A 12754-nucleotide genomic window follows, 5' to 3' on the forward strand; every position below is an offset into this window, starting at 1 on the left:
CACAGAAATTAAACAGATCCCACCACGTGTCAGCTTTGGTAGTATCTGATTATAAAAAATATTACTAAAATATTGTCCATCTGAGTATACTCTGTGTAACACAAAGGGTTAGTACATTATTATGGTGCCAGATTCAGCTCGTATTTCACAGTGAAGTAAATCCAGAATCACTTTATTGACACTGATAAAACAGATGGCTAAACCCAAGCTAGACAGAAATGTAATTAGATCTGCAGTGTAAGAGGTGAAGGTATGTTATTAAAACACCTCCCTCTTCTCTTTGAATAATGTGTAGGTCTTGCAAAATGTAAGGATAGCACTGACAATATCAAATGTCACTCCAGCTTCTTGATGGGAAAAAGTATATAGTGCAAAAGTGAATATGCACAGCACGATGAAGAGCTGCTGATTAGCCATTATAGGATTCTATTAATCTCTTCAATTGACTAAAAGAATTACAGTCATTTAAGTCTGTTTGCTTTAAGATGGAAAGAAGGCTTAACCAAAGCCTTTGGGCTGACGATAGCTAGAGGAAAATCAGATTCTGTGCATCGAGCTACATCTATTGGTTTTCCTGGAGAAGGTCACAGCCATCTCCAGATAACGTCAGCTCAGACCATTCCAGAGTGTTGGCACACATTCTGCCAGAGGCCTGGCAAGCTGCTCATGGCTAAGTGTGCCTGTATCCAGCTGAAATAATTTATGTTTCTGGGCTGGAGTTTGGAGTTAGAGGTTATGAACAGAAAAATTCTGGCCCAGATTACTTCAGCATTTTCCTGTTTCACTGGTTAATGTGATGGGCTCTGTCTCCTGTGCAGCTGCTTTCCTGTGGCTGGAGCAAGGTGGGTGTGCAGGGAAGAGCAGCCACGTCCTACCACACTGAAGGGTGTCCATCCCCTCAGGGCTGTGCCTGTCCCAGTCACAAACCATGCTGGACCATGTTATCCCACCAGTTTGAAAGATGGAAAAGTTTACCTGGTTTTTAAGTTTCTAATGTTCATGGTTTTGATTTTAATATTTCTGATGTGTCATAATTATATTTGCTCCAACGTGGTTTTCCTGAGTTGATGGGAAACTTCATTTCCCTCTGACCCAGTGAGCTCGTATGTCAACAATACTTCCTATTTAATTATTTAATGTGTAATTGTTACCCATGTCATCAGATATGGTAAGAAACTGCATTGGGTTAAGGCTTCTAGAGGGAGTTAGAATGAAAATGCAGAGGGAAAAGGGAGGAGAAACACTAAAGGACAGTTAACAAGAGAGAAATGAAGTAGCAGTGGCTATAAAGGTGGGGACATACTGCCACCATGCAGTGATGATGATAAAAAGAACACTAACCACACTTTGCCATGGATTTCTGGTGCAGACCCATCCTTGAAATTGGTGGGAATTCAATGTACTGAGAGCATGTTATCTCTAATGCATTTTTTGGCTCACAGATCACAATTAAGTTAAATTCTGCCTTCTGCAAAATTAGCTTGGACACACTGGTCTGCTGCAGCCAGTCCTTTATCTTGGTTGGTCTCAGTTGAGCTAAAACTGTGCAAGGAAAAAACCCAAATTATAATTTTGGAACTTCTCTTGTGAGATTACATGCAATTGCTGTCATAGCAGAAGCTATTTTCAAGGAAATCTACAATGTATGGGTTACTTTTCAGAAGAGAAAATTCTATAAAATAGGTTCTTGCTTTTCCTATAGATCATTATATTCAAATGTCTTGGCTGCGAAAATATTGATATAAATGTTGTTATGAGATTATGATGCTCCCAATATTATATAGAATAAATGTTATCACTTAAATATTTTTAAATGCCAGCATTTCTGCAGGCTGCAGCTTTCTGCAGAAGAGCATACACTTGTCAAATGTTTTGAATTCTGTATTATTCAGTAAATGAGCATGTGGTTAATTAAAGTAGCATTACTATACTGTGAGGTGACCAGATTGCAAACATATCTTTAACAATTGGTCTTTGTAAATAAAACAGAAGAGAGCTGATTGAGATCTGAAAATGTCAATAGATGCAAAAATCCACCTTAGAGCGTTACCTTATAAAATAAAAGGAGAGAAGTAATGACATGGTCAATATTAACTGCCATCAGCTGGAAAGAAATCAGATTGTCAGGGATCTATAAAATTCTTGCCAAAGTAGAACCTCATTTACACATACAGATCTTCATACCCTTTGCTAAGAAAAGCGTATGTGACAGCTTAGAGGTTTTAGCTGCCAAAGATCTTTCACTCTGAATACAGTAAATGTCACATCTATTTATTTATCGTTAAATTTTGCTAAGTATCTGTAGAAATATTTGGATTTTTTCTATCATAATGTAGATGTTTAAAAGGAAAAGAATCCAGATTATAATGCAGCTGTAGCACCAAACCATATGTCTGCTAAATGGGAGCAAAAATACACCACTGAGTTACTGGGAGTAAACATAACCTAGATGCTATCTTCAAAAGAATATTAAATGGATTATATAAATACAGGGTATTGCCATGAAATCATGCAATCAGACAATAGTAGCCATCAGGCAATAGATTATTTCACATGCTGAAAGTAATCACAGTTGTATAGCAATTTGCATTTTCTAAATGCCAGACTGAAAATATTAAACTGGTGAGTCTTGGCAAGCACAGTTTGTCTGCCAACTGCAGTGGTGGTCATAGCAATATCCAGGCCTTTTTTGAGAGCTAAATAGAAGAATAAGACAGCCATCCTACACCCCAGCTTTATTAGAATCTGCCTGGAGTCCCTGGTGCTCAAAAGTCTTGTTTGTCTTCAGTTCAAGTCTTCAGATTCTTTCATGTTAGAGTGATATACTGGTATACTGTGCTGTGCAAGAGCAAATGGTCCAGTGGAATACTTAATGATATTCAATGTTAGGAATAATGTCTGGTGTGAGAGAGGACTCAAATTAGTGTGGCTGTTGTGTCTGCTCTTTTGCTCAGAAGCAGTTTCATAAGGCCACTTGGATTCTACACCATTGTGTGAAAGGGAAAATGTTAATAACTTCAATGAGAAAGGCCTCTGTGTCTGCACAGTCTGGTAAAACTTACTGGGAGTGATTGTCAACTGCATGTTCACATTTGGGGTCTCTTCTGTTCTTTTTATATGTGAAAGGAGAGGAGGCTTCTTCATCCCATCCACAGCCATCTTCAAACTGAGCAAGAGCTGATTATCCTCAAGCTTAAACTGGACTTTGTAAAATCAGCATCCCAGGGAACAGGCTCTCAGTGTTTAAAATTGTAGTGTTTAGAATTGGAAATACAATGAAATGTTTACCTCAAAAGTGGCCAGATTTATCAAGATTTCTTATTACTGCATATTGAACTAGCTCTGCCCTTGGGAACTCAGATCTAAACGATATCAAGTGAAGACTTCCTCTCCTCAAGTTTTATGTATGAAACAAAGAGTAACTCTGGGTATCTTTTTTTTTTTTTTTTTTTTCCTACAGATGATATGGAAGCAATTCCAGTCAAGCAGTTTGTTAAACACATCAGTGAGCTGTATTCTAATAACCAGCATGGGTTCTCAGAAGACTTTGAGGTACGATTTAATGACCCACCAATAAAATGTTGTTTTCCTAAAGTTAATTGTGTATTAATAATTGGGGACCATGTGACATCTGTGTGAGGCTGTCATGTCAGGTAAATGCAGTGCTCAAATGTATCAGAAGAAATAGGATGATACCAATTTGCTACCAGCTATGAGCAGTGTGGGACTGGACATTTACAGATGTTTTCTAACCACTATAGATTTGGTGCCTTTAAGGGAGAAGCCTCCTAGGTTTTTGTTAAATAGGAAAAGCTGTTTGCAAGCCCCCAGGAGCAACATGAAGATACAAACAGTCATTTTTAACTCCAGGGTTTTCTTGCAATTATTTTACTCTTCTTGCTGCAGAATTTGCTCCTCTTAGTCATCTAAAAAGCCACATATCCCTTGAGTAGTCCAAAAGTAGTGAAATAGTGCTTGCAATGAGTAAAAGTAGTAGAATTTCGTCTTTGATGAATACCCAGACCAGGAGTTAGTTCCTTGAGTCCTTTTTCATGCTCTTTTCAGACAAGAGAGATTGCTATTGAAGTCATTGATTATTTTGTTCCAGTTAAACCAAGGAGAAAGGATTTGGGTTTTAGCTGGTGGTGTTTACCTAATGTGACTATTTTAAAATTTGCATCTTGTTACCTGTGTAGAACAGATTTTGAAGTTTGAAAGTGCTGTCATTTGAAGATAATTCCAATGGAGTGAAAGTAGTTTTCTACCCCTGAGTTACCAAACCCATATTATGCAAGCTTGGTAAACATAATGCAGCATAAGACAGCAGAGTCAGGCTTTTCCTTCACTCAGTCTAATCACAGTCACTGCTAAACTTTTGAAAGTACTGAGAAACAGGAGAAGCCCTAGGAAATCAGGTGGAGTTGCACTTTTGGCTTCCCCATGGGCAAAAGAAAGTGTGTTTGCCTGCTGCCTGTGAATCAGAGCAGCAGCTCAGCTTACAAACAAGACACTGAACCAAAATAGGTGCCCTTATATCTACAGCTTCTTTGTTTACTGCACTGTGAAGACAAGATTGTGTGCAGGAATTGTTTTTAATGGGATCATTTAAAACGTTTATTGTTGCTGTTTGGTTACTGTCTATAAAGAGTGTCTGCTTTGTCTGATGCCCAAAAAGCATTGTGTAAGTTAGAAACATTTTGTATTCATGAGGAAGGCAAATGTGTAAGGTGTTAAAGTGATTTAGTTCAATTGACTGCTGGCTGGATGGCTGAGCAGGAATATTGAGGCATTTAACAATGTTGATGGTATTCAGGACAAACATTTATTCTCCAGAGAGTAGAATTTGATCAGGATGATCAAATGCGACTCACTCTTCTCAATTATTTATGAATTGCGACCTCAGTGCTATTCATCACAGCTGGGTTTTACACCATTTAATTATTCAAAATAATCAACAACACATCTGTAAACTTGGTCTGGCTTTAAGCAGGCTTTGCTTCAGCTGTCACAAAATCACTGCTATTAACAAATGTTGGACACCTTCCGCCTGTGTTTTAGCAAAGAAAAACACTGCTCTAATAGCCTTATTTTCCTCTTCCTCCTGGAGTTCCCTGCTGTGAGTGCTGTGCTGTGGCAGCGAGCTGGAGAGAGCTTTGGCCAATTAGTGCCATTCTGGGGAGCACAGGGTCCCCCCAAAGGGAAGTTAAACTCCTCTGACTGCTCTGCAAGCGCCAAATTCTGTTCTTTGTGCTGCCTTCAAACTTGGAGTGCCTGCTTTGAAGTCAGGATAGCTACTCCAGATGTATTTCTCCATAGCTGAGGTCTCAGCTTCCTAAATGTAAATGAAATCTCCTGCTAGAGTAAGGAGTAGGAATAGAAACAAGGTGATCTCTGTCTGGGATAAACCACCCAGCTCCCCTTCATTGTTCTCTTGAAACCCAGGATTTTTCACAGAGCCCAGAGGTAAAATGTTTGACAAGTGCCCAGCTGGCTCAGAGGTCAGAGATTTTGGAGAGTGGCTGAGGGATAGTGGAGCCCAAGGTTACATTTGTACAGCAGCTGCTGGAGTGGCTGCAGTGCAGCTTCTCATATCCAGCCAGATCCAGCCATGGTCCATGTGCTGGAGTTGCATCCACCAGCTATGGGGAAGACTTAGTTAATGTTTTATGGAGAAATAATAAGATTCCAGCTAAAACAGAAAATCCAGGGCTGCTAGCCTTAAGTGGAAAGTACCACAGCCATATCATGCCTTCATGCCTGTGGAACTTTTGAAAAAAGATAATGGATTCTGCAATGATGCAAAAAAATACAGCTTTTTGCATCTAAAAGGGGAAGAAAAGAAGTTGGCAAGGAAATGCTGAAATAATGAGATCAATACTGCAGAATAAATAAATTCTCCCAAATGTAGCCAGTGCGTGAGATTTTGTTTAAAAAAAAGGATCAAAAATCTCTTCAGAAATTTCTGTGGTAGGAGGTTTAAGGTGGAAGCTGCAGAAGGAAAGAGTAAGCTAGGCACACACATACCCCACCCAGTGTGGAAGGTGAACATCCTCCATTTGTTTGTTGCTAGATTTCGGTGTCACTTCCTGTGTTTTTGACAGCATATTTAGGGCTATGCTGAGTTGTTTTTTACAGGAAGAAGATTCCTTTAAAAGTAAATTGTGTGAATACTCCCTCCTCCTCTTAAATTGAGCTGTAATTACAGCTAAATATTTTGTGAATGTGCTTAGGAAGCATTTTATGTGCAGAAGAAAAAAGGACTTTGAACTCACAAATCTTCCCTTGGAAAGTACATCTAAAATGAATCCTTATTCCCTTTGGTAATCATACTGCAAGTAGCCTGCTTTATTGTCTGATGATAGCTGGGCTTTCTTGTATATATAGAATTTTAAAGATTTCCTTTGAGTCCTGTGAATTTTCAATTTTTGTTATAAATTGGAAATACAGGACCCAATTTAATACTGAACAACAAATAGCTTTTTAAAATAAAGATCCTGCATCAGTAGTGCTGGTCTCTGACATAACTCTTTGTATTCAACTTTGGAGGTTGTTCAGTACTAGACTAAAAAAAGTTCAGGGAAGGTTTTTGGCTTGCTGTCAGGTAGCTCCAGCACTGTCTTGCTATGGTGTACAGGATGAGGTACCACACTTTTACAGGGGCACTGGGGCAGGGTTTGAGGGCAAGACTGAACAGAGATTGAAAGACTTCCTGAGCCAGAGATTATATCTATTCTTTGGCTAGCCAGAGATTTTCTTGACATCATTACATTTAACTGTCTTTGATAGACCTTTCTTCCATAAATTTGATTATCCCTTGAACCCTCTTAGGCTTCTGGTATCCAAAGCATCTCATGGCAATGAATTCTACAATTTGCTCCACAAGAACAGACTTCCTTTTGCTTTTAATTCATATTGAATAACTTCTCTTGGTGCCTCCTACTTTTTGCATTACAAACTGCATCCCTGTTTACTCACACGATTCTGTCTGCCTTTATATTCCCAATTAATAATCCATTTTCAAATCTGAAGAAATCTAAATTATTCACTTTGTTTTATGGAGGAAGCCACTCCAGACTTGCATTGAGTTTTCCCCTCTGTACCTTTTTTTCTTCTTTTACCATAACCTTGTCAGGATGGGAAGGCCATAGCTGTGCACAGTGTATGGCAGGTGGTTTTACTGCAGAGTTCAGTGATGTTTCTGTTTTCTGTTACTTTCCTCCTTCCTAACATAGCATTTGGTTTTTAACTACTGAGCACTCAGCTGACACCTCCAGAAAACTATTGAGTGTGACCCCAAGGTCTCATCACTGAATGGCAATAGCAAATTGGGAAGCTGTCAGTATGTGTGTATGGTTAGGGCTGTTTTTCCCCAAGTACATCACTTTGCATTTATCAACCTTGAATTTCATTTGCCATTTTGTCACTCAGCCACTCAGTGCTGTGAGATTGTTCAGCTTCCCTTCACAAATAGCTTTTGTTCTAATTATCCTGAATAATTTGGTATTGTAAACACACTTTGTCTCCTCTGCAGTCCATTTATGAATAGGTTAGGTCCCCATAAGGTCCCACCAGTAAAAATTGAACACTGTCAATTCCTGGGCAGGTGAGTCCCACTTCTAACCTGGTAGTGTGCAAGGTGAGTTTTCTTTTTGCTCCAAAACCAGAACAGGTTTTTCAGTAATATTTTCTGAGAAGCCTTTTCACACATTTTAGAAATTGGTATGCTGCTCTCTTCTAGGCAGCTGTAGACTTCTTCAGGGACCTCTCCCCAGTGTGTTCAAGGCATTCACTAGCTCTGCTCCTCTATTGCAGAGTCTTGCAGTTTGCCCCACAGAGAAGTCAGATACAGTGGGCTGCAGTGCCTAAAACCCCTTCTGGATCTCAGTTTAAAAACTGATGTCACATTTGTCATCCTCTATTCCCCTGATAGCCTGACTATATAGGACATGTGCCCTCCAAATTCCTGTATCAAAAAGAGTGTGAAGCGCCACCTCCCACAGTAGAGCTTTTCACTCCCTCCCCCTGGCCAGTTACTGGAATAACACAGTAAGGTTTTTTTTGAGTAATCATGTCCTTTTGCTCTAAGAAAGGAACACTAAGCCAAGAAATCACCTTCCATCCCCAAAGCTAACTGTGAATTTTTACAGCTTAATGCAGCATTTGGATTTTTGAGATCAGGGAGTTTTATTTCCCTCCTCCATAATTCTGGAGTGGGCTGGTCAGTGCTGCTGCAGGAGCAGTTAGAGAGGGGAATGCAATCTCTGCAGACCTCTCCTGCCTGTGGCCATGTGAGCATAGTGATTCATTGCCAATTTGGAGTCTGAACAGGCTGGCTGAACTCAGAGGCAGGCTGTCTAGCTCCCTCATCACATAAATTGAAAATATCTTTATACTCCAGTGGCACCTTCTTCTAAATGTCCTGAAATGTAAGAAAGTAACATAAATCTGTATTTCCAGCAATGTGGCAGGGATTTGCTAACATTATTCTAATGGTTGCTGCTGCTCAGGGCAGGGGTCACTGACTCTTTTTAACTGGGGACCTCAGAATGTTATTCTCTAGCAAAGGGTTGCATTGAAAACAGATAATGCTGCACTTTGCACACTTCTTGAGATACTGAAACCCCAGTGTAGTTATACTGACATCCCTGACAGATTAGACACAGCTCACACCAGACACATGCATCTACACAAGGAATTTGGCAGCAGAAAGATGCCATTTCAAAAGCATGCTGCTAGCAGGCAATACTGCATTTGGAATGCTTTATAACCCTGGCCCAAAATTGCCTTAATTAGAGGTATTCTCAGCCTGTGCATTGCTGTACTGAAAGCAGAGGGAAGCAGCACTGTGAAGCTGGAAGAGGAAGGATTGCTGCAGAACAGGGGCCTTCGTGGAGTTCTCAGTTCTTATCTCACTGCTCACCTACCCTGAGAAGTTGGTGTTGTGAATTATGAGATGAAGTAAAAGAAGTTCAGATATCTGGGGTTTCTGTTGGTAACCACAGTACCACAGCCATTCCCAAGGTTTGTGCCTGGATGCCCCAGTTGGATGAGCCATTTGGCTGGGCTTTGTGACACCTTCACCCCACCATACTTTCCTCTCTCATGCATTTTCCAGGAGTTTTTAGCTATCTATTGATGTTTTTCCTGTGTTGAGTCCTTTTGGTTTGTTTATTTTCACCTCTTTCTAGGCTGTCCCCAACTCACCTCTCTCTGAAGTGCTGTTGGAGAGTTTATACAAGTGCTAAATTATTGCAGAAATCTACACTGTTCCTGGGGGATATCTTCAAATACTGTCTGCAGTCTCTGTTGGTATGCTGTCTTCATGTTTGCTGTGATAAAACAAACAGCAAGAGCACTACCACAGAATTCTTGTAATTTGGGATTAAAATAATAGATCAAAACTGAGATTGGGTGTGGATGAGCTACCTGCTTCCATGCTGAAAAATATCAATGGTAATATCAAAACACAGCTATGGATCTTCTCAGGTTTAGTGACTCAGATGAGGATCCTTTCTTTGTTATGACTCCTCATTGTATTTATAGGCTTTGAGGGTTCAGCCCCTGCCTGGACATCAGCCTGAAGTAATGGGAAACAACAGCAGCAATGCTTTGTAAGGCCAAATCAAGAGACTGAGTTCCTGCTCAGCCACTGTAGCAAAAATTCCTGCTCAGAACCTTGTACTGCCAGCAAGACACTGGAGCAGTTTGATTTTACACTTAAATGGAAATTCTTTGAAGTTTAGAAGAAACTAATCTGTAACTTGTTTTAGGAAGGCAATTAAAATGGGTCGTTAAACCTGGGTGTATCAAATTCCAATTAGCATTAACATGGACAATATAATTAAAAGGTAAATTAGCCATAATAGCATAGACTAGAACACTTCTTACAGTAACTAACAGTCAATTGAAGCCATGTACTTTGGTTTCTAGGGTTGTCAATGATTAAGTTGAAAGGACAGAATAAAGCCTGTATCCATTCATTCTGGGACAGTAATGTGTTCTGGGAAGTTAAACATGAGGAGCAGCAGTGAGCAAGCCAGCCATCAGTAAAATCAGTGGAGAATAAGCAGGATTAAGGAAAGCCAAAGGAAATATTCTAGAATTGAAAATTTTATGGACAAATTATGTGGTGATGCAAACACTATCTGTCCTAGTCCAAGGTGCCAGTGACAGTTTTGTGCCTGCTGGGAGAGGACTGTGTTTAGGCTGAGCTGCAGTGAGCAGCCTGGGGTCAGCCCTGACCTGGTGACCTCCCTGCAAACGTGGGTTGTAATATAATGCAATCATGGTGAGGTTTTAAGTGCAATTGAAGGACTTGGAAGCCAGTAAGATTTAGAAATCCCAGGGTGTTCATTGCACAAGCAACAGAAAATGCTGGGAAAGTAAATATGTGATATACATGCATGTAGTAGAATGGCATAATTAAGATGGGGATTTTCAGGACTTTCTCCAGGGTGTTATTTATTAACTGCAGGGTGTCCTCTTCTGCCAAGGGGTAAATAATACCCTGAGCAGAGGCACAGATAACAGACTGCAGCTAGTCTTGTCTCCTTGCAGCCTTTTGTGCATTGATGAAAGGTGACCACTTTGGCTTTAATAACAGAGGAATGTTAATTTATGCCTTAGTGGCTGATGGGGGGAGCCTGTGGTTTAGTAATTTGCTGTTAGAATTTGGGGACATGAGCCTCAGAGGGTAGGAGAATGTGGATACCCACCCTCTGCTCCCAACCCCATCTGGGTTTTGGCACAGCCAGACTCAGACCAGGATAGAGCTGGAGGATGTTCTCAGTGCCCTTCTCATTGACAGCTTCCGTGTCCCAAAGCCTTGGCTGTGCCCTGGACTGCAGGGGAGGGCTGAACACTATAAAAAGAAAGAATAGGTGAGGCATAGTGGCAAAGGGGAAGCTTTTCTGTAACAGTTTCCTTTTGCTGCGCTTTTGCATTGTGCAGATACAGGAATCCTCCATCACAACAGCTTTCCAGAGTATTAAAACCCATTTAGAATGTTATGTGTTAAGAAAAGCCATTTTCAGATCATCAGCTCTCACAGCATCAGACCTCCTTTTCCATTGCTGTGTTTTTCACCATCTTAGCTTAATCTTCCTCTTCTATTAACTTTATATTGGCCAGCTGGGACCATGTACAGTCGAGGAAGCAGTCACCATCAACATAAAAAGGTTAATTAAAATGATTAACCTCACCAACAATTCCCTTATGGAAAAATCCTATAGAATTTAATAGAAAATGATACATTTACTATGTAGTATTTAAACTGTCAAAGAAAATTCCTTAGCAGGGAGGTAATTCCCTATTAAATTCTATAACTTCTCAGAGTATTCTCCACAGAACCTTATTGGATTAATCTGTATTAAATTCTACAGCATTTGGCATAAATTTTTCAATGCCAATAGGTTCTAAAAAGAATTTTATAGTGATGCAGGGATGTAGGGTTTGATGTGAGGCTTTTCAGAAAAGGGCAGGGTATTTTCTAGGAGTGACCTGTAACAGTACAGCAGTGATGTTCTATGATTTCTAAATGCAAAAAAAGGTAAAACAAAATCACATTAAATCAACTTAACATGTAAATATCACTGCTTTTCCAGCCATGACTTAGGCTGAACTGATCCTGTCTATTGTGTAATCTGAAGTCCCTTGCTTACTGGAGCTGACAAGCAGAATTAGGGGAACAGCACACTTTAATATGGGGGTTTTTATTTGATAGAAGTGGAACTATGAAAATTCCATTAGGGCCAGCTGAGAGTTTTGCTTGATTTGTCTTTGTCTTTGCTCAGCTCATCTCCTTGAGCACAGTATATTTCTCCCTATGGAGGGTTGGGAAGAGAAAGAGAAGCAATTGTTATTTGAGAGTGCCACATGGATATAAAAGCTATAAAATGTTCAAGGTTTCAGTATACTTTCCACTTTTAAAATGTAAATGTTGGGGAAGAGATCAAAATTGCTATGCAAGTCCTTGGTGAAATGTCTGCATAATGCTGAACTCCTACATCTGCTGTTTGTATAGCATTTCTTGTGATAATTTTTCTCTGTCACTTAGCTCATGATCTTTGTAGCAGCTGTGAGCTCCTAATGACTTTGCCTCTTAGGTTCTATACTGTTATTTTTAAAGTCTGAAGTACAAAGTAATTTGGCACTTCCTCACATATCCTGGGGGGAAATTGGTTCTGTTTGGTGCAATTTCTGGGAGTCAGAAAAGATTTGAATAAATATAATTTCTTCCACAATTTCGTAAACTCCAAATTTTAAGTTTTTTTCAAAAATATGTCTTTAAATGAAGAATATTTATGCCAGTGATAAAAAGAGAATTCTCTTTTTCAGGAAGATTATGGTTAAACAGGTACTAAAAAGGTGTATCTTGGAGATGAAAATACTCCTGAGTGATTCAGTTTGTAGGGCAGTCTCTGAAGGGTGTAACTCTCTAGGGGAATGGCTGCTTCTGTTTAGAGTCCAAAAGAAAGATACTCCATTGCCCCATTTTAATAGCTCTGTATTCTGTTGTTGAACAGAGTAAGGGGTGGGTTAAGAACTTAAAAATTCCAAGGAAATTAGGTATCTAACCTACAGCCCCAGCTAGACAGACATCTGCATCTCTGGCTCCATGAGCACCTGCTAAGCTCGGTCTCTCTCTGCTTTGTAAATAAACTTGGATGCAACCTTCTCCTCACTGGATAAAGGGCTGTTAATCAGTGTCCAAGCAGTGGTATTTCAAACCCTTGCTGTTATCTTCAGAGATCTA

The 12754-nt window shown here is 39.9% G+C and overlaps 1 protein-coding gene across 2 annotated transcripts in view; it reads left to right on the forward strand.

Annotated features, from left to right (window-relative positions):
• The window catches only part of PTPRG (protein tyrosine phosphatase receptor type G), a 384534-nt gene that overhangs the window by 351498 nt on the left and 20282 nt on the right, over window positions 1-12754 (forward strand). For both annotated transcript variants that reach the window (XM_079316643.1, XM_079316644.1), the window contains one exon: window positions 3461-3552. In XM_079316643.1, coding sequence (XP_079172769.1) covers window positions 3461-3552 — 92 coding nt within the window. The remainder of the gene's footprint in view (window positions 1-3460; window positions 3553-12754) is intronic.

Source organism: Erithacus rubecula (genome assembly GCF_903797595.1).
Source record: "Erithacus rubecula genome assembly, chromosome: 13".
Classification (NCBI taxonomy): Eukaryota; Metazoa; Chordata; class Aves; order Passeriformes; family Muscicapidae; genus Erithacus; species Erithacus rubecula.